Raw genomic sequence first — 24,929 nt, forward strand, 5'->3', positions numbered from 1 at the left:
CTCTTGGATGAAGCCTTACATGCTGCCCGTTTTGTTTTTGACATAAATTATGAATGAGCACTTTGCAATAAACACTAATATTTAGTCATGCTCATGTTTAATATTCAGCCCTGTCAGTCTAATAGATAAAATCACTCACCTACGTTACAGGATCCAAAAGGCTAGGAAAGAACGTTAGAGGTCACTTCCTGCTCAAATTAAGGTTGGCCATGTATAAAATGTGCTCGCCTCAATTTCACAATGCAGCATTTGTGATGTAAATAATTTACAGCAACAGAGAGCAAACAGCTGGTTTGTGTCAATGAAACTTAGGTGTAAAATGAAGGGCATTTTATGAAACAAAAGGCAGGTTCTTTAAAAACACTGTTCTATACCCCATCATTCAATGGGAATATGGATTACATGAGGATTGGGCTAGCTTCTGAGCACTGAGACCAAGGCTTTTTTATCAAGGTACAGATCCTGGGTCATATTGAAGAGCTTATCAAGAGCAAAAGTAACGAAATTCAGTAGACTTTGGAGACAGGGAGCAGTGATGATATAAACAAGAGAGTGACCGAAAAGGAGTATTGCCTAGTCTGTTTTTCTCTTCTGCATGCTGATTTATTGTTTCCCCCAACCTTGAAAAATGATTGCTATGAGCGGGAGGTGCTGAGATAGAGAAGGGAAGTTGCTGATCCACAGGGCTGCTGGCAGGTGGGAAGCACTGGTGGGGGGTGAAGGGGAGCTGATGGAGGGGATACCGGCCCACCCTCGTTCCAAGCCCCCACAGCCAAACAACACTGTAATCAACTTTAAATTAGTATGTTTCTCTAATAGATCAGCAGTGAAACGATGTTAACCAGGACGACGTTAAGTGAGGAGTTAATGTATCTTACAGTGCTTCTCATACTTAACTAATTGTTCTGGAGAGCTGCAGTGGATTGACTCCTTCCTGACGTACTGCCACAAGTTCTTGAGCCACTGATTTCACCACACAGTCATGGCCTTCCACAAAGGGTTCCAGCTTACATTGGCCCTTGCTGTCAGTAGGGTATAATAATTGCATACCTTCAGATGGATTAATTTTTCCAGGTTTCCTTAGATCCATCCCTATAGGTCCTTTGCTGTGAGATCCATTCCATTTAGGAATAGGGGAATTTGGAAGGGTTCCTAGAGAAGGAGTGGAGAGACTCATAATAATAAACATGTGACACACATTTTGAAAGTGCTGAACAATCATAATAAACTCAAACACCATCATTAACACACACACCCCACCCGCGCACACAGTGAAAGTTTAGTGATTTGATCTGCTCAGGAGTCCTGCCTTCTACGCAACCCACTATCCAACACTGCTTATCTTGTAGCTGGAGGTATAAGTCTTAGTCAATTTTGCACTGGCAGATGTTAAACCATAGTGTGATGTGCTGAGGTGTATGCAGCCATCTCAAATGTTGCCCTCCAGCATAGTACAGCTAATAGCTATGGTAGTAAAAGCTGCATATACCTTTTGTTGATGATCATGAGCAAATCTATTTTATGAAAATTATCTGAATGGCTTTTTCCCCCTTTTGCAGGAATATGTAATTCAAGAGGTGTCACGTCAGGAGAAATAATTAACAGTATCTTGTAACATTTTCTGTTTTGTTTATGCTGATAGTAGTGCTCTCCGTATAGAATTGTGAAGTAATGCAAGAAGGTTATTTCTTAAAACTTTTAGGAAAACTTGAATAGCAAAAATGACCCGTTTAAAGCAAAACTTGTCTCTGTTCCCCAAAATGGAATGTGCTGCTATACAGGAGCTAACTGTAACCAAGCTTTATGTGGGTGGAGAGAGAAGACATGATTTTCCCACTAAGCAGATGCTATGGTCTTCGTAATCATAAGTTTTTCTTCAGACTGGTGCTGGTGTCGTCTCAGACTGACTTCTGATGATCTGATTAAGAAATGCATGTTGCAGTTTTTGAAGTGGAAACAATTTTTTCCCTCCACCTCACACTTCTACCTACTTATTCTTGCTCAGAATAACCCAGGCCAGTCTCCTCCAACTCTGAAGAAGATGATTCAGATGGCAGGAGAGATTGCTGACGGCATGGCATACCTCAACGCCAACAAATTTGTGCACAGGGATCTCGCTGCAAGGAATTGCATGGTGGCTGAAGACTTCACTGTAAAAATTGGAGGTGCTTTTTCTTTTTTTCTCCCCCTAAAGTCAGATGAAATGGGAGTATAATCCTACGGTTAGCATTGAAAAAGGCACCTTAATTTCCTTAAATTGTTACTAAGCCAAGTATTTGATTCTGGGGGATGAATGTTCCACCTGAGGACTCACTTAAATGTGCTTATAGTTAAGTCCATCTGAGTTTTCACTATCAGGGATTTGGTCCAAATTCAACACTTACCTACTTGAGCTTTCTGGGAAGGAACAGCATAGTCTTTCATGAGCTCTGAACTGGAAGATATGAAAGGAAATTGAATTAGCTTTTGGGGGAAGGAGGAGTTTATTTCCAAAAAATAAAAACCAGTTGAAGTCATGAGATAAAAGTGGTTTGATAAAAAGTGCAAGTTTCTTCTTGGATTTTTAGGGGGAAAAGAATCAGAATTCAGCATACAAAGAGCCCAGCTTGTCATCATGTAGATATATTGAAAAAATAATTTTGCTTATTTTGTCTTGAGTGTGAATTTGTGCTGAACATGACAAACTGAAGGCACTGGCCAGAGCTGTCCCTAGAGTAGGCAGGAACTGTTCTTGCTCTTCCATTGAGCTGTGCAATGCTGGCCCTGACTCTACAGTATTCCAAGAACTCCTATAAACGCTATCACTGAAACCTACTCATGACCCAGTTCTGTTCCCAGAGAAATCAATGGGAAGATTCCTGTTGGTTTCAGTGAGACTGAGACCAAACCCTGGGGGCCAGGGGTGTGTGTGTGTGTAAGTAAACCATTATGCTCACAAATCACAAATACTTTGTGTTGAAGCAGCGATTCTTGGTTGGGCAGGTTCTTTGGGACATGTTAATTATCCTGGCCTGTAGAGAGAGACATTTTATTCCCTTACCTTCCAGATTTTGGCATGACCAGAGATATCTACGAGACAGATTACTATCGGAAAGGAGGGAAAGGTCTGCTTCCTGTGCGCTGGATGTCCCCAGAGTCACTGAAGGATGGAGTCTTCACAACACATTCAGACGTCTGGTAACAAAACAGGGGCTTTTAAAAACAGTTTAGATACTCTTCTAGCCTCCATCAGATTTTTATCGATAAAAACAAGCACCTAAGGTCTACTAAGTCTTCAAAGGCTCTGCTTTTCCCCCGCCTATTTTACTGACCACGAGTCACTCGGTTTATGCCGTCCCCATTGCAAATTGTCCATCCGAAACCCTTTATCCCATATTCTGTTCTCAGATGCAGGTGTCTGCCTGAGACTGAAGGTATAATCGGAGATTGGAGAGGATATGTGCTTCCTTCAGGGATAGGGAATCAACCACTCACATCAAAAATCTGTGGTCTGTTGACTACACTTACCCAGAAAAGAAACTTGGTCATTTCCAGTCCTCCTTCTCTGAGAAAAGCATTGAAAGGTGTCAAATATACACTCTGATTCTTTGACCTGATTTTTATCAAATTCTGTGTACATAACTCTGTTTTCTTACTTAGGAAGTACAAATGCTAAAATGCACTGACCTATTCTTTGGAATCATCCGTTATGTATTTTCCCCTTTAGTTTTTGCATACCGTTTCACTTCAATACTACAAGATCCTTTAAAGAAAAAAAATTGCGTAATAATAGAGTTAATAATAGAGCTGTACAGGGGAAATCACAATATGCCTTTTAGGAAAAAAAAAATACTTTGGGAAGAACTTTTTTTTTTCTTCTCAAAGGTTTGATGATAGGTGCCCAGCTTCTGAAAGTAAATGGAGGGCTTGGCAAGAGCTTAATATATACTGGCAAACCTACGTTTCTAAGTCTTTCTTGTTTTCTCTGCCTTCCTAGCAAGAGGTTTTACAGCTGGTATGTTACAGAATTGGCAGTTGATTGCCTCCAAATGTCTGGAAGTTGGTAGAAAAATTATTTAAGTAGTAAACTATATGGTTTTTAAACAGCTTGGATCTTTTGCAGTCAGTGGATTGCAGTTCTACGCAGCATCAGCTTTGAGTGAAAGTTTTATCATTGAAGTTATGACAAAGGAAAGCAAGAGGCGGCTTTTTTATTTTTTTTGGCATAGTTCATAACTTCTTTATAAAGCTGCTAACCCTTCAACCTATGAAAATGTGTGTTGCTTAGAAATGACACAGACTGATTCCAGCCAAATCCTCTAACTACTGTAGGGAAAAGCAATCACAGTAGAAGTTAAATTTGCCATTTTAGCCATGTGCTGCTGTTGTACACGCAGTAATAGATGCATTCCTATAGCACCTTTTATTACAACTTAGGTACATAAATAGCACCACTGAAAACAGCCTCCTCTGGGTAGAGGGTGACAACCAGCTAACATGACAAAGGAGTGGATTGCTAGCTTACTCTTATTACACACAAAAACGGTATTTTGGGACCAGTGAAGGCCTCACAGAGTAGACAGAACTTCAGTTTAATATATTATCCATAAAACCTAAACACACTGAACCATCTGGAGTTGAGCTGGTCTAGACTGAAGAGCAGAACAACACGATTTTGACCCATTCTTATTGCCGATCAATTTCTAAATCCACCAGTGGTTCTTAGCTGTCACTTACATCAAGGATGGACTATAGTTCATCAGTTCTTACACCTTGGTAAATAAATGATCCAGCTCATTCCACTTGCTTAGCTTTTCTCTTTAAAACTACCACTTAAACTGCATATTGCTTGAACAAAACCCAAATGACAGACAAAAATTCTAGACAGGGCATGAATTTAATCGTCAGAAGTAAATTAGTGCTCCAATACATGCAAACTGGCGAGGTGTGCGCTCATGTGTTATCTTACTGCCACGTATCGGTGTCCTTAGAAATACCACTTCAGAAAGTTTTATGAGGGGCTTAAAATACAGCCACTTCTGCCATTTAAACATCAGTGGCACAAAACAAGTGTGTGATTTTTTACCACAGCAGTGTTGTGAGGAGCAGAGGAAGAATAGGCATCACTGGAGAGCTATATAATCCATTACTCAATCCAAAGCAAGGTTAAACAAACACTACTTCACTTCAACAGTGGCACAACCATGTAATCCCAAAACATAGGTATCTTAGCAGCAGCTGCAAAAGAAGGGGTAGAGGGGGAAAGTAAATCACCAAAGACGAGGCTGGAAAAGACCAGCCTTAAAAAAAGATTATTTCTTTGGCATAACAGACTTCTGCTTGTAAAAATAGAAATTGTCATTTCCATGGTACCGTACTACGGCTCTTACAAGAGGAACTTTAGAGCTTAGAAATAGTCAGATGTGGTGTTTATGTGAGTGAGTATATTTCAGAGTGCATAGCTTCCAATTCCAGAAGCACTGAGAAATAGATCTTTGCTTCCTTGGAAAGAATTTTTGGGAGCTGATTACGTATACTTTTCTGTAACTCCCTATTCAGTGTAAAAATTATAACACTCACCCAGAGAAAGAAATGACCTTTGGGGAATAGTTTGTCACCATTGGGCACCACATTTCAAGAAGGATCTGGACGAACTGGAGAAAGTCCAGAGAAGAACAACAAAAATGATTAAAGGTCTAGAAAACATGATCTGTGAGGGCAAGCTGAAAAAAATGGGTTTGTTTAGTCTGGAGAAGAGAAGAGTGGTTGGGGGTATAACAGTTTTCAAGTATATAAAAAGTTGTTACAAAGAGGAGAGAGACAAATTATTCTCCTTAACCTTTGAGGAGAGGACAAGAAGCAATGGGCGGTTTAGGTAGGACATTAGGAAAAACTAAAACTTCTAAAATATTTCCTTTGGGATTATTTAATGTCTAATGCTAGAAACAACGTAAATGTTTTTGTAAATCCTCCTTTGCAGGTGTAATATTCAAGGTATGAAGAAATGGTTAAATATGGGGAATATAGTGGTGTTTGTCTGTGTACACAATGTGTATCCATAGACAAGTATATTTCGTACCCGCGCATTCAATCACACATATCCAAAATAATTAAATTCAACAGATTTAAACTTTTGAACATCTCAAAAGCATTGAAGCCCAACTTATCACTGTCATGAAATACTCAGTGTTTTGTTATTTGATCTGCTTGTGAGTAAAACAGCCATTCCAGTCTGTTTTAAATAACAGAGAGAGCAGACCAGATGCTATACATTAAAGACCTCTCCTTTTCAGTGTTCAGGCTTTGAAGTTGCTTCATGAAAACAATATTCTTTGGCTATTTTTTTGTGGTTATTTTTCGTGCTTTCAAAAAAATGAAAATACTGAGACTGTATTTCTGTCTTTCTGGTAGTATATTGTGACATCAGGTTCCACATTCTTAGATGCCATTGTTAGAAGCCAAATGTCAAAATGAGAACTGCAAATGGCCAGACATCAGGATTTATAAGCTGTCAGGTGAAATGGCAAACTGTAAAAGTGTGTCTGGAGGGTTTGAAGGGCGAGGGTTTAGTTTGGTAATTCACTTTGTTATTGTTCTTAAAGACTGAGGAATGAGGTAACTAGGGAAGACTTTTTGTTGGGCTGCAAGGAGAGGGCCAAGATCTTAAAATTAATGCAGTACCTTTTGGGATCCAGAGCCACAAGGTGTCTTTCTGTATGATAGGTCTTTTCTATGTACAATTTCTGTTAGGTCTGCTAAACTATTTTAAAGGAGCAATGCAGGTTTGTTCCTTGCAATGTAATTGCTAGTGCTGTAGTAGCACTCAGGAAATAAACTCAGTAGCTTCTTTCCTGTGGCTATCGGAATAGCAGTAAGGCACCAAGAAGCGGAGCAGAGATTTTTTGGTTTGTTTTGTTCCAAGTGTAACTGCATAGTTGCAAAACCCTTTAGTCATTTCTGGTTTAAACGAGAACCCATTTTAGGTAGAGTGGATAACCTGAGAGGTAAAACCACTCTACCATAACCGCCTAATAATATTGAACTCCTGTTTTCACAACACAAACCTTACTACTAGCCCACACATCCTTTCTTCCCTATAGCAAGTTGGGCTGGGTGCAGTAGTGGTGAAAACAAGGATCTGATTATGAAAGCATAGAATTGTTCTTCTTTGCTGCTCAACAGTGTGTAAATGAGATGACACTTCTGTCCTGTAGAGATTGTTGATACTATTGTCCATCTTGATCTCATGTTAGTTTACTAAACAGACATTTAAAGAATTTCTGAAGGCATATCAGGGCAATAAAAATGTTAAATTTTATCTTTAATTACATGAAGGAGCTGCTTAGTTCTGTGTAAGATTGTTACGGAAAAGAAACGTAAAATTTTTCACAAGTGCTTCTAAATCATAACTATACTTGTCTCTATTACCTAATGAACAGCTCACACTACTAGATCAACACCTTTCTCCTACTGTCCTTTTGCAGATCTGTAGATAGGTTCCCTGTATCTTGCAAAATGGCAGTTGAGCTTTCCAAGATGGTGTAAATGTTGTAAATCGATCTTCGTAGCACAGCGTTGGCTCTTGGTGCAAGAGGCCTGGAAAGATGTACATTTGCATCCTATATGATTAAACAGGCCCAGGCATCTTCCCCACATCTACTCTAAGCAAGCGAGTTACATTGGTTGCTGTCATGTCTCAGATATGTCTTGATGTTTGCATTGCGTCTGTAAGTTGGCACGTGGGAGAATCTAAAGCAGAGTTACAAAAGGGGAAACCAGTATTAACCAAAAAGTATTCCTGTGCCACAAGCAGGTTTTTATATGGAGAACAAACCATATGGCATTTGCAGGCTTAGCAGCATACATTTTAATAGGTAGCCATGTAATGGCTGAAATGGGAAAAAGTCAGGGTTCTTTTACTGTTCAATGTTTCTGTTGTTGAAGCATGTCAGACAAAATGAAAGGGAAAAAGCAGCTGCCTTCAGAGGAGGGCTATGCTCCTACATGCTTGTCTTCCTGAGCTCTCTTTCTTCCCCATTTGCCAGAAGTACCTGAATATAAGAGAGAAGAAATGTCCTGATTTGTTTTGGGGTTTGTTTGTTTTCACGTCAGGGTGTAACTCATCATTTCAGTGGCCTTTCAGGCTCAGCCTCATCTGTCACCGCAGCAGTTTTATATTCAAGTGTAATTGTTATGCTAAAAGAGTTAAGGTTCTTTTTATAAAGCGTTTAGTGAAGGGTTGTCTGATGGACAGCCCTGGATACACACATACTCTACACACCAGAAACGAGACATGAGCAGCAATAGTGCAAGTCTCTTCACTGCTGTCTCCTCTACACCCCCTCCCACAAATGCACCTCACATCTGAACTTGGAAGGTGCACCAGTGGAGATGAGAACGGAGTCCATTTTCCTTGCCATTTCCCCACTTGGCACTTACGCTGACAAAGTAGCTAGATTGCTAGTTAGAGTCAAGAACAGTGATGGCTTTTGTTGACACGGAGCCAAGACAGAGCCCACCAAACTCATTAACATTGAGCAACCAAGTAGCTATCTGATGTCAACAGCTGTTGGTCACTACCAACTCAGAGTTATAATGGTGGCTTAGCAAAACAAATGTTTTCTTATCATGTTATCAGTATCTTGAGCAGTCAAGTTGGTGGAGGTTTTGAAGAAAACACCCCGCCATATTCTAAACCAAAATCTTGCTTGTTTGCGTAACGCTTTTTAAGTCGTAATTGTTTTCCAGGTCCTTTGGTGTTGTCCTTTGGGAAATTGCAACATTAGCAGAGCAGCCATACCAAGGCATGTCCAATGAGCAAGTTCTTCGCTTCGTGATGGAGGGAGGCTTATTGGAGAAACCGGACAACTGTCCTGATATGCTGTAAGTATCGCCTGTCATCTTTATTTTTCACTTTGAGCTAGATTTGATGTCCTCTTTAAACTGTGATGCTGAGTTACCAAGGTAAATCCAACTCTCACTGTAGTGGAACATTGATACATAGATAATGTTCTAATGAGAGTGTTAAATAAAATAAGTATGGGCTTGAGTCTGGTGGCAGTTGGGAGACACGTTCATACTCTTGTGAGCTGATGGGATTGTTTTTAATTCATTGATGTTGTGGTGTAACTATTGGAAGCGTCCACAGTCCTTCTTGAAGCATGGGCTCCATCTTACTCATGGATCAGCCTCACTCTGACCTCTGCTGTTCATTGATTATGTAACCTCCATTCTCCTCTCTCTTCTCTCATGTAAATCCAAATAAGCAACTAAAAAGGCAGTATGAAGGATTGTTCTAGCAGTGCTAGTTTTTATTTGAACTGACCCTGTAAACTGAACATGTGCCTTACTTAAAATAACTTGGCTAGTAGCAAGAATCCCACATTAGCTAAAGTTAGGTTCTCAAATAAGCAGCTAAAGCTCTTGTTTTCTATATCCAAGGAAATATAAATTGTGTAAAATAAATGTTTCTGTTTGCGGAGTTTATCCGAGTAGTCTTTCTTAAACCTTTCTATATGATTTAAAATAATGCGGTTGGATATCAAAAGAGAAAAGCAAGAGTTTGGGACAGCTGAAATAATTTTTGAATTACCCTTTGGAATCCAAGCTTTCCAATTAAGCATGCAGATAAAATAATGCAATGATTCTTCTTCCCAGAGCAGCTTGGACCCATTACCACAGTTGATAGCACTCATTGCATTGAGGTCAACATTTTCTCCTCCCTTTAAATTTCCTTTCCTATAAGCTTAAAGAGAAAGAAATGTCCAAATAGTTTTCTTCAGTTCTATTATCAGCATTTAATCAAGTCTCATTGCACCATTGCTTCTACAGCTATAACAGGCTTCAGCCTTTCACTTTACATTGTTAACATACTTCTGCTGGGTTTTGTGTACAGTAGTTTCAGTTGTTCAGTCTTTTACTACTTTGATATGCTTCCCAAACTAGCTTTCTGGAATGAAATGCTGTGTCTTGCAGTTACTGAAATTTGTTGGAGGCCTACAGAAGGGATGCAATCACTTACGGGCATCAGCTGCTTGAGATTCTTAGGAAAAGAGCCTTTGGCTGTAGGACTTGCTTTGGTTTCAGATGACAGTCAGTGTTTTGTTGTTGGAGGAGGATGGGCCGTGGGCGATGGGAGGAGGAGGTCTGACTGCCATCTGACGCCCCCATCTCACATTCTTTCCCTTTCTTGATTCTGTGGAGAATTCCTGGCAGTCAGATGGCTTTGAAATTATGCTTGACATTATGGGAGTTATGCAGCAGGGGCTGGACATGTGGAGAGACCTAGGTAAGGTGATCTTGTTTCAGGCAGCAGTAGGAAAGCAAATTGTACAATGGGAATGAACTTGGCAAGAGATTTAGCATTGGAAATTCCGCATTAATCTGGCATATGGATAGAAATTATAGAACCATAGGGCTGGAAGGGACCATAAGAAGTTATCTATTCTATCCCCCTGCACAATGAGAAAATCTTTCTTCCCCATCCCTTCCCCTGGCCCTGCCCAACTGTCACTTCCTCTCCCCCAGGGAGGAGAGGGAAAGTAGAATCTATCCTGGCAGGGAAAGACGGGTAAATGATGCCTCATAGATTGGATTGTGCATAAAATGCCTCTGCATCTTCTAAAATGCAGGAAATAAAAAGTGCTTTTAACTTTTGAAACTTCAGGGGCCTGCCCCACTCTCCCTCGCAGCCTGCACTGTTTTCACATTCAACGGACTCCTCAGTCTGGTCAAATCCACATGAAAGCACCAGAAATGTGCCCTAACCCAGCTCCACACGCAGACATTTGCTTGGCTGTCAGTGAGCGTATATGGAGTTGGTAACTCCTTGCTGAGCCGTTTCTTCACATGTCCCCCCCCCCCCCCGCCCACGCTGCAGCCCATCAACGCGAGATGTAGATGTACCGTAAAACAGTATCACCAAACCATGTCCCATGACCACAGACAGGGCTGATGAGTGACGAGGAAGGAGAGTGCAATGGTACATCGGCCCTGAGGTCAGAGGGGCTCCCAAAATGTGTATAACATCTGTTTAAATAAAGTGAAACGGGAGAGGATGGGGTCCAAGTGAATACAATGTACTGGGGCCCCACATTTCTCTCGACAAGCCTGATCGCAACCCCTCCAATTAGTGAGCTCTTCTTTCTATATCACCATGGGCACATATAGTGGAATGGTCAGTATGCAGAGATTTCTCTTCCCCCACCTTTAGTCCTCCCTGTATATCAGGAGTTCTCAAACTGGAGGTCATGAGGTTATTAGGTGGGGGGAGTCGCGAGATGTCCACTCCACCCCCACGCCCTGCTTCGCTTGCAGAATTTATAATAGTGTTAAATATAAAAGTGTTTTTCTTCTATAAGGGGAGCTGCACTCAGAAGCTTGTTGTGTGAAAGGGGCCACCAGTACAAATGTTTGAGAACCACTGCTGTATATCCTGTTTCTGGTCATCAACGGGTATGTCAGGAAGAAGAAAATCCTTGGAAAGTACATTTTTGTGCATTGTACTGAGGCACAGATGGCCCTGGGGTTCAGTACCAGTCTCATTGCACATCCTCAGTTTATGCAAGGCAATTGTTGGCAAGCATTCTGTGAAGACCCATATCGAATGCGGGAAGTTCCTTTTTAGGTGGAGGGGGATAGGTGTGGTGATCTTTTCCTCTCTGGTTTTGACCCTTAAGACTGTAAGGTTTTTCTTTCAAAGCATTGTGTTCCATGGCACGTCTGCCCCACTGGGAATTGTCGTAGAGTGCAGTCACCACAGAGATGCATCAACCTTAATTTCATCTGCCTGTAGATGGAAGATATTTTAATATTCAATTCAAGGGGTCCAGGAAGCTAAGTCAGTCTGCTGCAGGAAAGTCAGTACACTTCTTGCGCTCAGCATAGTGTACATGGCAAGGCCAGAAGGAGAGCTAGGAATCAGGCATTATAAACGTACCACAAGATGCACCTAGCCATGGGGCCACCTCCTTCAAATTTGCATGTCTTGAAAGCAGCTAAAATAAAATGGTGTGTGGTTGATGTCTGAGGAGGCAGCCTACGTGTTTACCCTTTGGGCACAGTATAGTACAAAGGCTCCCCCAAAAGGATGGAGGGGAGTAAAATGCTACACAGGAAAACCCACCTTAATAATAATCTATAACATTAACTATCCAGATTGCGCGCTCACACACACACACACACACACGTGTGTTCCGTCTTGGGTGAATGTTATGCTTGTATGTTGATATGCTTTGCTGCCCTCTAGCAACAGAGAGACATTAACTTCTACATCAGTATTCCCCAAACCTGGTATGCTGCTTGTATAGGGAAAGCCCCTCTCGGGCTAGGCGGGTTTGTTTACCTGCTGCGTCCGCAAGTCCGGCCGATCGTGGCTCCCACTGGCTGCGGTTCGCTGCTCCCAAGTGGCATCTCAAGTTTGGGAAACACTGACCTAGGAAATGTGTTGCTGCTTTTCCTCCTTTTGCCACCTAAGTAGCATCTTATACACTGCAGTTGTAATAGCAGCATGCTGTGCGTCACACTGCGACTGTACATCAAGGAGTTTTGTTACTGTTAAAGCTCATAGACCGCGTGTTCCCACTGGGATTTTAACAGTTAGTTTAGTTGAGGTGGGAGAATTCTGTGTTTGAAGCAAGACTGCTTTGAACACTGGCTTCCCTCATCTGTAGCTTAGATTACCAGCCAGTTTAAACCGTTCTGATTTTTGCTTTCTGTGGTTACGGCTCATTTTAGAGCCAGAATCTACCACTTGCACCACTTAAGACAAATACAGAGGGTCATTTCTGCTTTTTAGAGGATGTAGTGGGCAGTGGGATAGTAACAGCCCTTACTCTTCATTCTAAGTTCCTAGTTGTCATCAGACCCAGTCATAAGGCATTAACTCTGATGCATATTACAAACATATATTGAGTTAATTATGGTCTCTGTTAGTCGCTCAAAATATTTAAAAGGAATACGGCTTTTCTAGCAATTTATCTATTTAATGCCCCAGTGCAGAGAGCACAATGACTTTTACTGCATTTTTGTGTAAGCAGAAAGTGGAAAATTCATTTCAAGGACACTCAATATTCTGCTGCTTGGTGATTGCTGTAACTTCCCAGGCCCACCTTGCCATTCCTCAGAAACTTAGGTATTTAAAATAAAAAGAGTTTTATGAGTTCTTCCAATTGTCTACTGGAAAGTTTTCTTGTTGAGATAGTGTAAACAAGGCCTCCAATCCCACAGAGTAAAAAAACAAAAAGAAAAAAACAACTTCCTTTTATGGGAAGCACTCTTAAGGTTTTTAATTCTGGACTGGCTTAAAAGAAACATCACATGTTCTTGTTTGTGCTGATGTCACATGCATTACTTCACTGCTTGTGGTATCTCCTTAGCATTGCCCCTAGGCCGCAGGGCTCTGAGCCAGTGAATATCCAGTGTTCTTGGCCCCAGCTGATGCTTCTATTCAGGGATATAGCAGTCAGCTGGAGAGTAAACAGCAATGAAGTAACAGAAATGGTTTTTATATATTTGTGTGTCTGTGTGTGTGTGTCACAGACTTTCTCTTCTTTTGTAGGGGAGGGGAAGACACATTTTTATAGATTGACTTCAATCTAAATATAAAAAGGTTTTCAAAATTAAAAAATTTATATTTGTATATGTATGTTGTGATGCAGCGGCTAGCAGTTTACGTAATTTTTTTTCATGCTACAGATTGTTTCGCAAGATTACTTTTAAGTCTTTGCATTAAAGGGATATAATCAGGTAGTTGATTTTTGTTCTTGATAATATCAAGTTGCGCCCATCCTAGTATTAATAGAAATATGTTTGTAGCTAAAAGAAACATTTCAGTGAAGTTGATTTTTGTTTGGATTTAAACGTTCACCCCAAGCTGTTTGCAACCCAAACATGGCAGCATAGTATCTAGCTCAGAGGTGAACAAACTACAGTCCACGGGCCACATCCGGCCCACGGGACTGTCCTGCCTGGCCCCTCCCTCCCCCGCAGCCTCAGTGCGTCGCGCCATTAGTGCTCTGGCTCGCCGCTCTGGCCAGGCAGCGTGGCCTTTTGGCTGGCTCCGGCATGGTAAGGGGGTGGGGAGTCTCAGGGGGCAGTTGGATGGGGCAGAGTCAGGGAACGGGGGTGGGGGTTGGATAGGCGTGGGAGTCCCAGGAGGTAGGGGTGTAGCTAGGGGTCAGGGCAGTCAGGGAGTAGCGGCGGGTTGGATAGGGAGTGGGGTCCCTGCAGGGGCGGTTAGGGGTGGGGGGGTCCCAGGAGGGGATGGTCAGGGTACAAGAAGCGGGGAGGTTGGATGGGTTGGGGGTTCTGAGGGCGGGCAGTCAGGGAGTGGGACATGGGAGGGGGCGGATGGGGGGCGAGGGCCAAGCTGTTTGGGGAGGCACAGCCTTCCCTACCTGGCCCTCCATACAGTTTTGCAACCCCAGTGTGGCCCTCGGGCCAAAACGTTTGCCCACCCTGAGCTAGCTTATCTGTTTTTTTTCTCCATAGTATCAGTGCCTCCCGCAAGTAAAAATAACAATAATTCTATCTGTCTCTCCCTTGCTGACAAGAAGCAGATTTACTGGGTGTTGATTTTGTTTTTTTGGAAGTACCTACCCATGACTATAAGGGTGGTATTGCAGAAAACCCTGGGTGAAGAGAGGGGTGAGTGCATGAGAACAAGGAAGTGAAACTAACTAGTCTGCTTTCCTTGCATGCGGAATATACTGCAAAAAATAAACAGAGTAAATGGTGAAAAGTAAATTGGATGTTGAAAATTGTTTACTTGGGGTTAATTTGAGTTACTGGGGTATTGAGGATTATAGTATCTTTAAGTCACCTTTGTACTGTCCCAATCTTGGGCTGCTCTGGAGACCAGAGGACATCCTAGCATAATTTTGACAAACCTAGGGGCCCTTCTAAATTATGGAGCTTCCCTGGGATTTCCTACAGGCCACAGAACTGCCTGGAATCTCCACAGTACTGTTATCTGTGGTCACATCTCAATATACACTCCCACCTCCAGCATGTTTCTGTGAGGGGGTCCTCGGGAGGCAGCGTCTGTCTTCCTTAGTGTCCATACTGGGTAGTAGTCCCGGCCCAGATGTGGGGGTTTAGAGCCTGTTTACACTGCTCTGGCATGAAGGAGCCGGGGTGAGGCTTTTGCCCCAGATTTTTAACCTGACGGTGTTCGTCTCTTTAAAAATCAAAATGTATTTCCTCTGAAATAGTTACTTTGGTAATGTATTTTCAAAAGTGGATTCTCCTCAGCCCAGATGACTCTATATAACAGGGAACACTTTTATAGGCATTTCAATTTGATTTGACTTGCTTTTGTCAGGAGTAGGCGTGAACCAAGCCTGCAGAGGGTTAAATGCCTTCTTGGACATCTGATTTATTTCTCTTTAATCCTTCATTAACTTGGGGATGTTTTACATATTGATCGAAGCCCATAGATGACATAATTTGGGGAGTAGGAATGCTGACTATATGATCTAGGAAATCCATGTTGCAAGGCTAAAATTTTATATAAGTAAGTCAGATCTCTGAGGACAGTCTTGTTTTCAGAGGCTTAGGCTGTTTAATTAGCATAGTTGAAATCTGTGTTGCTATTACTACGAGTAGTTTCCCCCAAACCATTGGAGGCTATCCATAAATTATGTAACACATCCAGGTGGACCTTAATTTTGCGTGAGTGTATGTTTGAGTGTTGCAAGGGGATGGGTGGATCTTGAAAATAATCAAAAATATGCAACATAACTTATGGACAATTCCTTGTAGTATCTGAGCAACTCAAACTGAAGGATTTATTCTGTTTGCACCTCTATGAGCCAGGGAAATGTTATTCGCGCTTTACAGAACTTAGGTATAGAGATTATGTGATCTGGCAGAAAGTCTAGCAAAGCTCAGAATTGAACCCAGGGTGCCTGGGTCCCGATCTAGTTGCCTTAACCACAAGACCACTCTTGGAAAGAAAGAAAAATCTTAATGGGTCCCCAGATCACTCTTCTGGGTGCTGCTCTAGGATTGTTCTCTACTATGTATTTTCTAGTGTGTGTTCTATACTCTGTCTGGTCTTGATTGAAGGATGCTTGGATTTGCTTCATACTTTGCGATCTCGCTAGTAAAACTTACAGCTTGGACCAGATTGCATGTTTTTTTCTGACCTGTGTTGCCATGTGCAGTGGCTTGAAGTTTTTATATTTATTTTCCTTTTCTCGTAGTGTTGCCCACAGCTTGTTTGTACTATAAGAAAAAGAGACGTCCTTGCCCCTGTGAGGGTGAAATACTGGGTTGTGTTGCATTCAAAGTGCAGACTGATCTGAGAGGAATAACCAGTCTTGCCATGTCATGAAAAACACTATTTTCATTATGCGTGTGTTGCTGTCGCATCTTGTGGTTTTGTTTTGCCAGTGTGGGATGCTGTCCTGGCAGATATAACCACAGATGTATTAAAACAAGTGATCTGTAAAATATGACTGCATCGCCGGCTAAAAATAAAAATCAATTGAGAGTTTAAAAAAAAACGGGCAGCAGCATTCAGATGTACAAGGTATTCAAGGTGATTGTTGTCTCTCTGAGCAAACATAGTATCACCTTTTTACCAGGAGTTTGACATGGTATGATTTTTCTTTTTCTTTCTTTCTTGCTTGCCAGACTTTCAAGACAGGACACTATATTTGAGAAAGCGTTGACTCTGAAAAGTGCCAACTAGTCGGAGTAGTTAATTGACTGAACATGATCTCTGTGTGGTGATGTGGCAAAGAGGACTAACAGTCTCTGAAAGACACAGGAGAATGTTGAGTAGAGGCAGAGAGGTGATATACAGTGAGATGAGTGCTGCAGGTGTCCGTAATGTACAAAAAATATTTAAAAACTGGAGAGATTCACATAAGCACTGCAAAAATGGAGTGCGTGGTTGGAAAAACACTGTGCAGTGAAAGATGTAAAGAGCCAGTCTATTTAGCTTCTCTATCCGTTTTAGGTAATTTCTTCCTCATGCTTCCTTTAATCAAGATTGTTTCTCTAAAATATATGCTCTAATTCATTCATAATTTATTGGGCTCTATGCAGGAATTACTGGGTGAAATGTCAGTGGCCTGTGGTGTTCAGGAGGCCAGACTAGACAATTACACTGGTCCCTTCTGGCCTTTGAAATCTATTAAACTATCTTCTCCATAACTTTGGTGCAAATGATCTGCCTGAATCTCTCCTGTATCCTATAGCATATTCAAACTTGCCAATTTGAAACTGGGGGTGGGGGGGTCAGGTTGTAATTCCACTGATGGTATTTATGGTTTTAGGAGGCTTGTATTTCATATTATGAATACTTTTGTTCAATGCAATTAAGCAACAGGACCTTTGCAGTGGCAGGATGTAAAGGCATTTGGTGGCTGCAGTGTGAAAAGTCAGAATGGAGTGTCTTTCAGGGTTCAAAAAGAACTTATTTATGTAAATATATCAAATTGCATATGCGTATTTAGTTTGCTAGAATTTTTTTGGTTTTATGGGGTGTTTTTTTTTCATTCCAGGTTTGAGTTGATGCGGATGTGCTGGCAGTACAACCCCAAGATGAGGCCCTCCTTCTTGGAAATAATCGGTAGCATTAAGGATGAGCTGGATCCAGCATTCAAAGAGGTCTCCTTCTTCTACAGCGAAGAGAACAAGCCTCCAGACACCGAGGAACTCGATCTGGAGACTGAAAACATGGAGAGCATTCCTTTAGATCCCTCCTCCACCCTCCAACCCTCTGACAAGCACTCAGGACACAAAGCTGAGAATGGCCCAGGCGTGGTGGTGCTGCGGGCCAGCTTTGAGGAGAGACAGCCGTACGCACATATGAACGGAGGGCGCAAGAACGAACGGGCCTTACCTTTGCCCCAGTCTTCGGCCTGCTGATCCTTAAAACCCAGAATCTCACAAACACACACATGTTGGGGGAAGAAAGAAAGAAAAGAAAATATATTCAAAAGCCTACTGTACCTCAGTGGATCTTCAGAACTGCCGTAGCTGCACACGGGAGAATCCTCTTTTCAGTAAACACATTAGTTTTTTCATTGTTCAATATGCAAGCAGGTGTTTATTTCAGTAAAGGACTCTGTTCAATGAGGCGCACAGTCAGCCTTTCAAAACTCTAATGTTAACACTTAATAGCAACAGAAAACTTGAGATCTGATGTCTCTTCTTTCTCTCTCTCTCTCTCTCTCTCTCTCTGCTTCATAATGGGAAACATATCTGCGTGCAAGTTCAACCATACAGCACTTTTTTCAGATCAAAGAAATTGCAGGCCAGGTGGCTCCCCGTTAGCCCTTGAAACACCTGCTTAACACTGTAGGTCTTTATAAAACCAGAATTGGAAGGGGGAAAAAAAAAGAGACTGGATTTTTAATGTTACTCTGACCTTCTTAAGAACATGTTAAAGAATTAAAGAAGGGGCATCATTCGTCCAAGGTTGTGACCATTTTCAGCGCTGCCAAATTTTGCCAAAAAATAAACAAAACTTTTTGGGGGTGATGGTTTTGTTTCATTGGGGGGGTGGGCTGGGAGGTTGTTTGTTTGTTTTTTGTAGGCTTGGAAGGAGCACAGTAATCAACTGCTCCATTTAAAAGAGATACTGACCAATACACTCCATTCAATCATACACTGGTATTTAAAAAAAAATCAGATTGTCTAGATCTTTTTGTAAACTGGACAAAACGTGATTTTTCTCGTGATGGAGAGGAAAGGGGGGGCGGGGTTTAGAAACAGCCTTCCTTCCACCCGCCCTCCCCTACCAAGAATTCTGGACAAAACTGGCAGTGGTGAGCCAAATATCACACACACATTCTCTTCTCTCTCTCTCTCTCTCTCTCTCTCTCTCTCTCTCTCTATATATATATATATATATATATATATATATATATTTCGTGCAAAAGTCGACGGCAAGCCAAAAACAGCAAACCAGCCTGAAATGAACCAGAAGGAATCTCCATCGTTGCAGCCTGCCCTCCTTCTCAGGCTCGCAGGAAAACACGTGTCGAAACAAAAATTGGAGAAGACAAAAAGCGGTAACGGATTCAAGCATATGACGCTTTGTTGACCTTTTTTCTCTGTTATTAAGACTTCTCAAAGGTCTTGCAGTTCTATGTTAGACCATGGATCATTTGCATACACATTGTCTTTTGTGTCACTTTTATAACTTTTTTACGGTTCAAATACTCATCTATATGTCTGTACAGAAAAAAGCTGCTATTTTTTTTGTTCTTTATCTTTGTGGATTTAATCTATGAAAACCTTCAGGTCTGCCCTCCTTCCCTTCCCCCTACTCCAACAAATTTCTTATGCTTTGTACTATAGTGTGTAACTTTTACTTCCTTCTTCCTAGTAACTGATCCCTGTAACATGATTTGCCATGAACTGTTTAATGCCTTTTTATAAATACATTTCCTCCTTTTTTTCCCCCATTAGTTGTTTTACAACATCTTGGCTGTGTGGGATACAGAGCTCTTGAAGGGACTCGGAGGAGAAGGGGTACACAGCCAGTAGCACTCCAGTGGTGCTGTGGTAGTGGTGGTTTTAACTCTATCCTCCCTCCCTCTACCCATGCAGCATGCGAGTCTGTTACAGTGCAAGGCACGATACAAACTCAGGTCAGAAAAAAAAGGTTACATATTGAGTCCATTCTTGTTCAGTGTTCATATTCATCCTTGTACAAGAGTCAGCCCCCCTCCTTCCCTGGCCTTTTGTTTTGGTTGTGACACATGCATATATATATATATTTTTTTAATTGTTGGGTACAACAGCGGACACCAGGCGTTTGTGTCTCTGTTTTTTAAAATGAATATTTCAACCCTTCCATCCCATGAACAACAGCTGTGTTTAGTCTACGTTGGTTGAACTGTCGGTGCCAGGCGTTTGGATGTAGATGGCCATTCAACGCTCTGATCTAGCAGATCTCAGCTACTAGGCTGAGGCTGCACCTTGTTCAAGATCCCCCGATTTGCCAGGAGCCTCAATGATAGCATGCTGTGGAGATCAGGCAGGGAGGATGAGTGGGCTCTCAAGTGGGCCGGGGCCACCAGATTTGCTAGTAAACAATTCAATGCAGCAGCTATGGAAACCCGTACAAATACAAGCTTGTTGCTCAGACCATAGACCAAACTTCAGCGAAATAGTAGCTTGCTTGTTCGGCAGAGGAAGCTTTATGAACGTGGAGGGCAAGGAGGCAGGGTTTAAGGAGGGTGTGGTGGGGCCATGATGCAAGTATAAAACAGAGGAGCCATAATCGGTGCTCATCTGAAGTTAGTTATAGCATCTAACCCCTTGTTTAGCACTGATCCAACCAAATGATGGCAGTAAAGAGGTTGTTCTGGGATGGAAATGTTCAGTTTTTTTGATTAAGAACAAAGAATTGAAATATACTGATTGCTCGTTGTGACTGGAGATTTAAAAAAAAAATGTTTGTAGTGCTTTTTGCTTGTGTAGTTTCTAGGTCCCACTATCTTCTCTTGCCTCTGTCCCATAGTTATTTTTCCCTTTAAAGAAAAGATGGAAAAAAAAGGTTAATTAAGAAGGTATTCTATGTAGGATTTTTTTATTTATTTTTGTGATATCAGTTTAAATCACTGTAGAGATGCCCCATAATACATTTAAATAATGAGATAAGGGTTTTCAAGTATGACAGGGGGACAGTTTTTGATTTTTTTCAAACATTTATCTACCTCACTCTTATTTTTTTATATGTGTATATATAAAAAAAATACATCTCACATTTCTCAGCAGCCGATAGAAATGCCGTTGATACTGGTAACTTGTCACTCACTCTACAAACCACATACTCTAGGTTTTGGAGAGAAGCAGTAGCTACTTTTCCCAAAGGGTCACTTCAGAGAGTTGTTCTTATGTTATTTTATAGCTGTTTGCCCGGGGAGGGGAGAGGAGACACACCTGAGAATCGTTTGACTTAAGACCACCATTCTTTAAGGCGTCTCAGAAGCTGTTAAATGCACTGTCATTGCAGTCATAGCGCCGAAAACCATTGTGTTCTGCTGATTTGGGACGGAGCTGACCGCTGTAAGGGGATTGAATGATATTTGATCAAATTCATTATGGAAGCCAATTGTTTACAATATTTGAAGGTCTAGGGTTGTTAAAATGAAATAAACGGCCTCTCTGTTAATCCTTAAGAGTGGTCAAAGTCATTCTTGCCAATTTTTCTCAGATGCCACAAGCACCAAAAGGACACTTGACTGAATCAATACCTAAAAATAAATGGGAGCATACAGCAGTAGCATTGCTTTCTTGACCAAATCAAACAGGGCAAAAAAAGTCACAGGCTACCTGATAACACTACAGTGAGTTTACAACTTGGGATCTTTACATTTGCTGCTTCTGTTTGGCGAGAGCCCTGATTTCTCAAAACTAAACATTAAATGGGAAATTTGAATATGCCAGTAGAAATCCAGTCCCTCCCAGCCCCCTCGCTATGCATACTTCTTCACTCTGGATTTTCTGATGGACCAGCGGTCAAATTCTGACTTCCCTCTGACAGTGCTTAACTGGTTTACAAGCAAACAGTACTAACATAACACAAGCCTGCCATTAACATGATGTATACTGTTTCTCTTTTTCTGATTCTGGCAGCTGTTCATGCAGGTGTTAGTTGTGGTATCTGAATAATGTGGCACTTGGCTACTTTGAGATGTACAAGGCCTCTTGAATATACAGTGCTGCGGTTAAGTCTGACAGAGTTTGTCTTTGCAGGGAGTGTTTCTCCCTAACACCAGAAAAAACCATTTCAGATTTACTGGGTTTCCTTTTTTTTTTTTTTTTTAATTTCCCTAATTTGACAGTGACCTTTTGGTGTAGTGACTGCTCCTCTTTCTTGCACATATTGATTTCCACAACTGGAGATCCTCAGATCTTTCAGCTGGCTATGAGGGTTTTGTTAAAACTGTCCAAGTTAATGGTTTTTTTTTTAATTGTTATGTAGGTGGTTACAAAAAATATTAGGAAAAAACACTAACAATCTAGTACCCCATCATGATAAACATTTCAAAAGCACCTAAATGAAAGGCAGTCATGTGACTAAACAAAGTATGCATGTGTGATGACAAAGTCAGCTCTCTTGGACCAAACCACCTTAACAATACCGTTGTATTCTCTGCTCACAATTCTAGCCTAATTCCATATTGGTTTCTACCGCATTTTGTTGTGTTTTGTGCATTCTGAATAGCTTTATCCACATGGGTTTTTCATGAAGACCTCCCTTTGACAGTAAATAACATTGTTTGTGCATGTGAACAACGGTGAATTTATGGCTTGACATTGGCATAAAATGGCGTGTAATGCTTCCTTTTCCTGAGAGACCACTGGCTTGCTGGTATGGAGAATTTAGAACTTCAGCTGTGTTTGAATAAAACTGTACTAATCCCATTTCTGAGCATGATTCCAAAAACAAAAACCCACCCAACCCTCAAAACAAGCGTTCTGACAAATGGTACCAAGATATCAGTAACAAATTGGCATCACTAAGGGAGCAAGAAACTTTGATTTAAGTATTTGGGCCATCCTTTTCCTCTGATTTTTCTCATTGTTAAATCTTTCAGTGGTACAGAAGGTGGTTTGGTTGCAAAGGAAGGTGACTATTGTATAAATACAGAAGCATCATATGCTTGGTACTAAATCTGATATTCTTTTTGTTGGGGTAATAGACTAGATACAGAAGCCAAGTATGATGCATAACTTGAGGCCAGCATATGTTCTACCAAGCCTCTTTCTTGGTGTGATGCCTCGGTTCTTTAAAACTGGTTCTAAGTGATGTATGACTCTAGATTTGTTTGCACTGATGCTCCTGTTGGTGTCAATAAAAAGCCCAGTTTGCCCAGGATGACTGGTCACCAGATGGAACTGCTATTAGATCCTCTGGGAACTGCTGAGGGTTGTTAAGTACAATCCAAGCCTACATGAATGACGCTCCTGTTGTTGGTATACGTATATGTATATTTTAAAAACCCTTTTCATTCCAGTAGTACAAGTAACACTTCCTTCTGTTACTCTTTTTATTTTGTTTGTCAACAATGTATTTAATCACTGGGCTAAGCAACAATGGGGGAAAGTGCAAGAGATCCACTCCTTATTAACCAGTGAAAGCCAGATATTGCAGCTCCACTCTAAGTAGTTGATGCAAACAATAATTAAGGGTGATGCAGATTAAACATTAATTGCCAGAGGTGCTGAAGATACAGAACTGTGGGTAGTCAGGGGCTCAGCGAGTGCCTCGATCCAGAAGACCGGTTGTTCTGAGTAAAGGCATTTATATTACTTTTTGTGCTTTTAAGAAACTCAGCCAGGTGAGTTGGAATTGAGAATGGTAGTGTGGAGAGATGAGAACAAAGGATGTAAAAACATATTCACAAAGACACGAGGCTTGGCAGAAGTTTGCGATAGTTCCAGAGCTTGGTATGTGGGACAGCATCGAGGCTCAGGCATAATCATTCTAATCATTTGGTACTTGTAAATAAACCTCTTAATTTCCCAGCTGTGGAGGAAAATTCATTACCAGGAGGTTTACAGAGGTCATTGGTCAATATGAATTGCTGTGCATCAGCTCTCAGTCCGTCTGTTTGCAAGTACCATATGACTATCAATAGTACGTGTGCATGTGCGCGTGGTCACCTTTTTTTTGTATGCATTATGTTGATTAGTAATCCATTAGCATTTTCAATAGGGCTTTAAAGTCCAGTAGATTACGGGTAGTCAGTTGACGGAGATCTGGTTTACAAGAACTAATTAAATGTTTCATTGCATTTTGTAAGTACATGGAATAATAATACATAGAATAATTTTATAAAATGTTTGTAGCTTATAAATGCCTATAAAATAATTTAAAGGCACTTTTGTGTGTCTCTGTGTGTGTTTGTATATGATCAGGTTTTTTTTGATGGTACCAGTTTACTAGCTAGCTTTACAATATGCCAAAAAGGATCATTAACTTGTCCAACTCATGGGTCATCCCTTTTTCCCCAAGCTTTGTGTCCCGGTTACAGTAAATGAGTAAATAAAGAGGTTGGGAAAATGTTCTGTATCTTCAGTATCCTGGTCTTCCAGAACCCTCTGGTTGGGGTGGGATCATCTTAACTGGTCATTTCACTTTACTGTATAGTGCAGTTAATGGATTGAAAGAACCTCATTGGTTATGGAAACAGAATCGGTATTGCTGCTAAGCAGTCTTAGTTGTGTTATTCAGTACCGGCTTTTCTTGTTGCCAGGTGGGCTGAAGGATGTGACTGCGTAATAGCATGATGAAAGGCAGTTTTCATAGTTGTTGAATTAAAGAACACTACGTTTACAGATTTCTTATCACTTCAAATGCAATGGTTTTGTATGCAGCCTATACAATTTATGTGGATATCTGGCATCATTAGAGCTTTGTTGAGATGAACAAGGAAGGGATCCTATTTATTTATATTTAAATAAGAATACCGAAGATCCTATTTTTTTTTTTCCAGATTAGACTGAACATTTCCCCTCCCCTGCCTTTTGAAGGTTATGGATGGTTTAGATGCCTTCGAGAATTACCTTTCTGTTTTCTAAACCAGTGAGGTTTGAGTTGAAAGGATTGGCCAGAGTTTGTCTACCTCTGGGACAAAAGCAAAACTAGAAAGCACTATGGAACTGATGCATTTGCAAATACAACATTTACCAAGTTTTCTTGTTTAAAAAAGCTTTTTTTAAAAAAAAAATTAAAACAGTAATAACATGGCCAATTTATTACATTAAAAAAGACTTGCTGTGTATAAATTATTCCTAAAGAAATTCCTGTGTTTATATTAAAATGAATCAGTAGATAAAAAAAAAAATTCAAAATGTTTTTGTATATTCTGTTGTAAGAATTTATTCCTGTTATTACGATATACTCTGGATTCTTTACATTATGAAAAAAAGAAACTTTGTCTATTTTGAATGGCTCCTTTAGTTTCTCTTACTCT

The 24,929-nt window shown here is 41.0% G+C and overlaps 1 protein-coding gene across 2 annotated transcripts in view; it reads left to right on the top strand.

The window, feature by feature from the left end:
* The window catches only part of IGF1R (insulin like growth factor 1 receptor), a 282,525-nt gene extending 257,854 nt beyond the window's left edge, over positions 1–24,671 (top strand). For both annotated transcript variants that reach the window (XM_030576711.1, XM_030576712.1), the window contains 4 exons: positions 2,006–2,165; positions 3,048–3,177; positions 8,728–8,862; positions 17,493–24,671. In XM_030576711.1, coding sequence (XP_030432571.1) covers positions 2,006–2,165; positions 3,048–3,177; positions 8,728–8,862; positions 17,493–17,859 — 792 coding nt within the window. In that variant the 3' untranslated portion in view covers positions 17,860–24,671. The remainder of the gene's footprint in view (positions 1–2,005; positions 2,166–3,047; positions 3,178–8,727; positions 8,863–17,492) is intronic.
* Positions 24,672–24,929: the final 258 nt, after the last annotated feature.

This window comes from Gopherus evgoodei, chromosome 10, assembly GCF_007399415.2.
Source record: "Gopherus evgoodei ecotype Sinaloan lineage chromosome 10, rGopEvg1_v1.p, whole genome shotgun sequence".
Lineage (NCBI taxonomy): Eukaryota > Metazoa > Chordata > Testudines > Testudinidae > Gopherus > Gopherus evgoodei.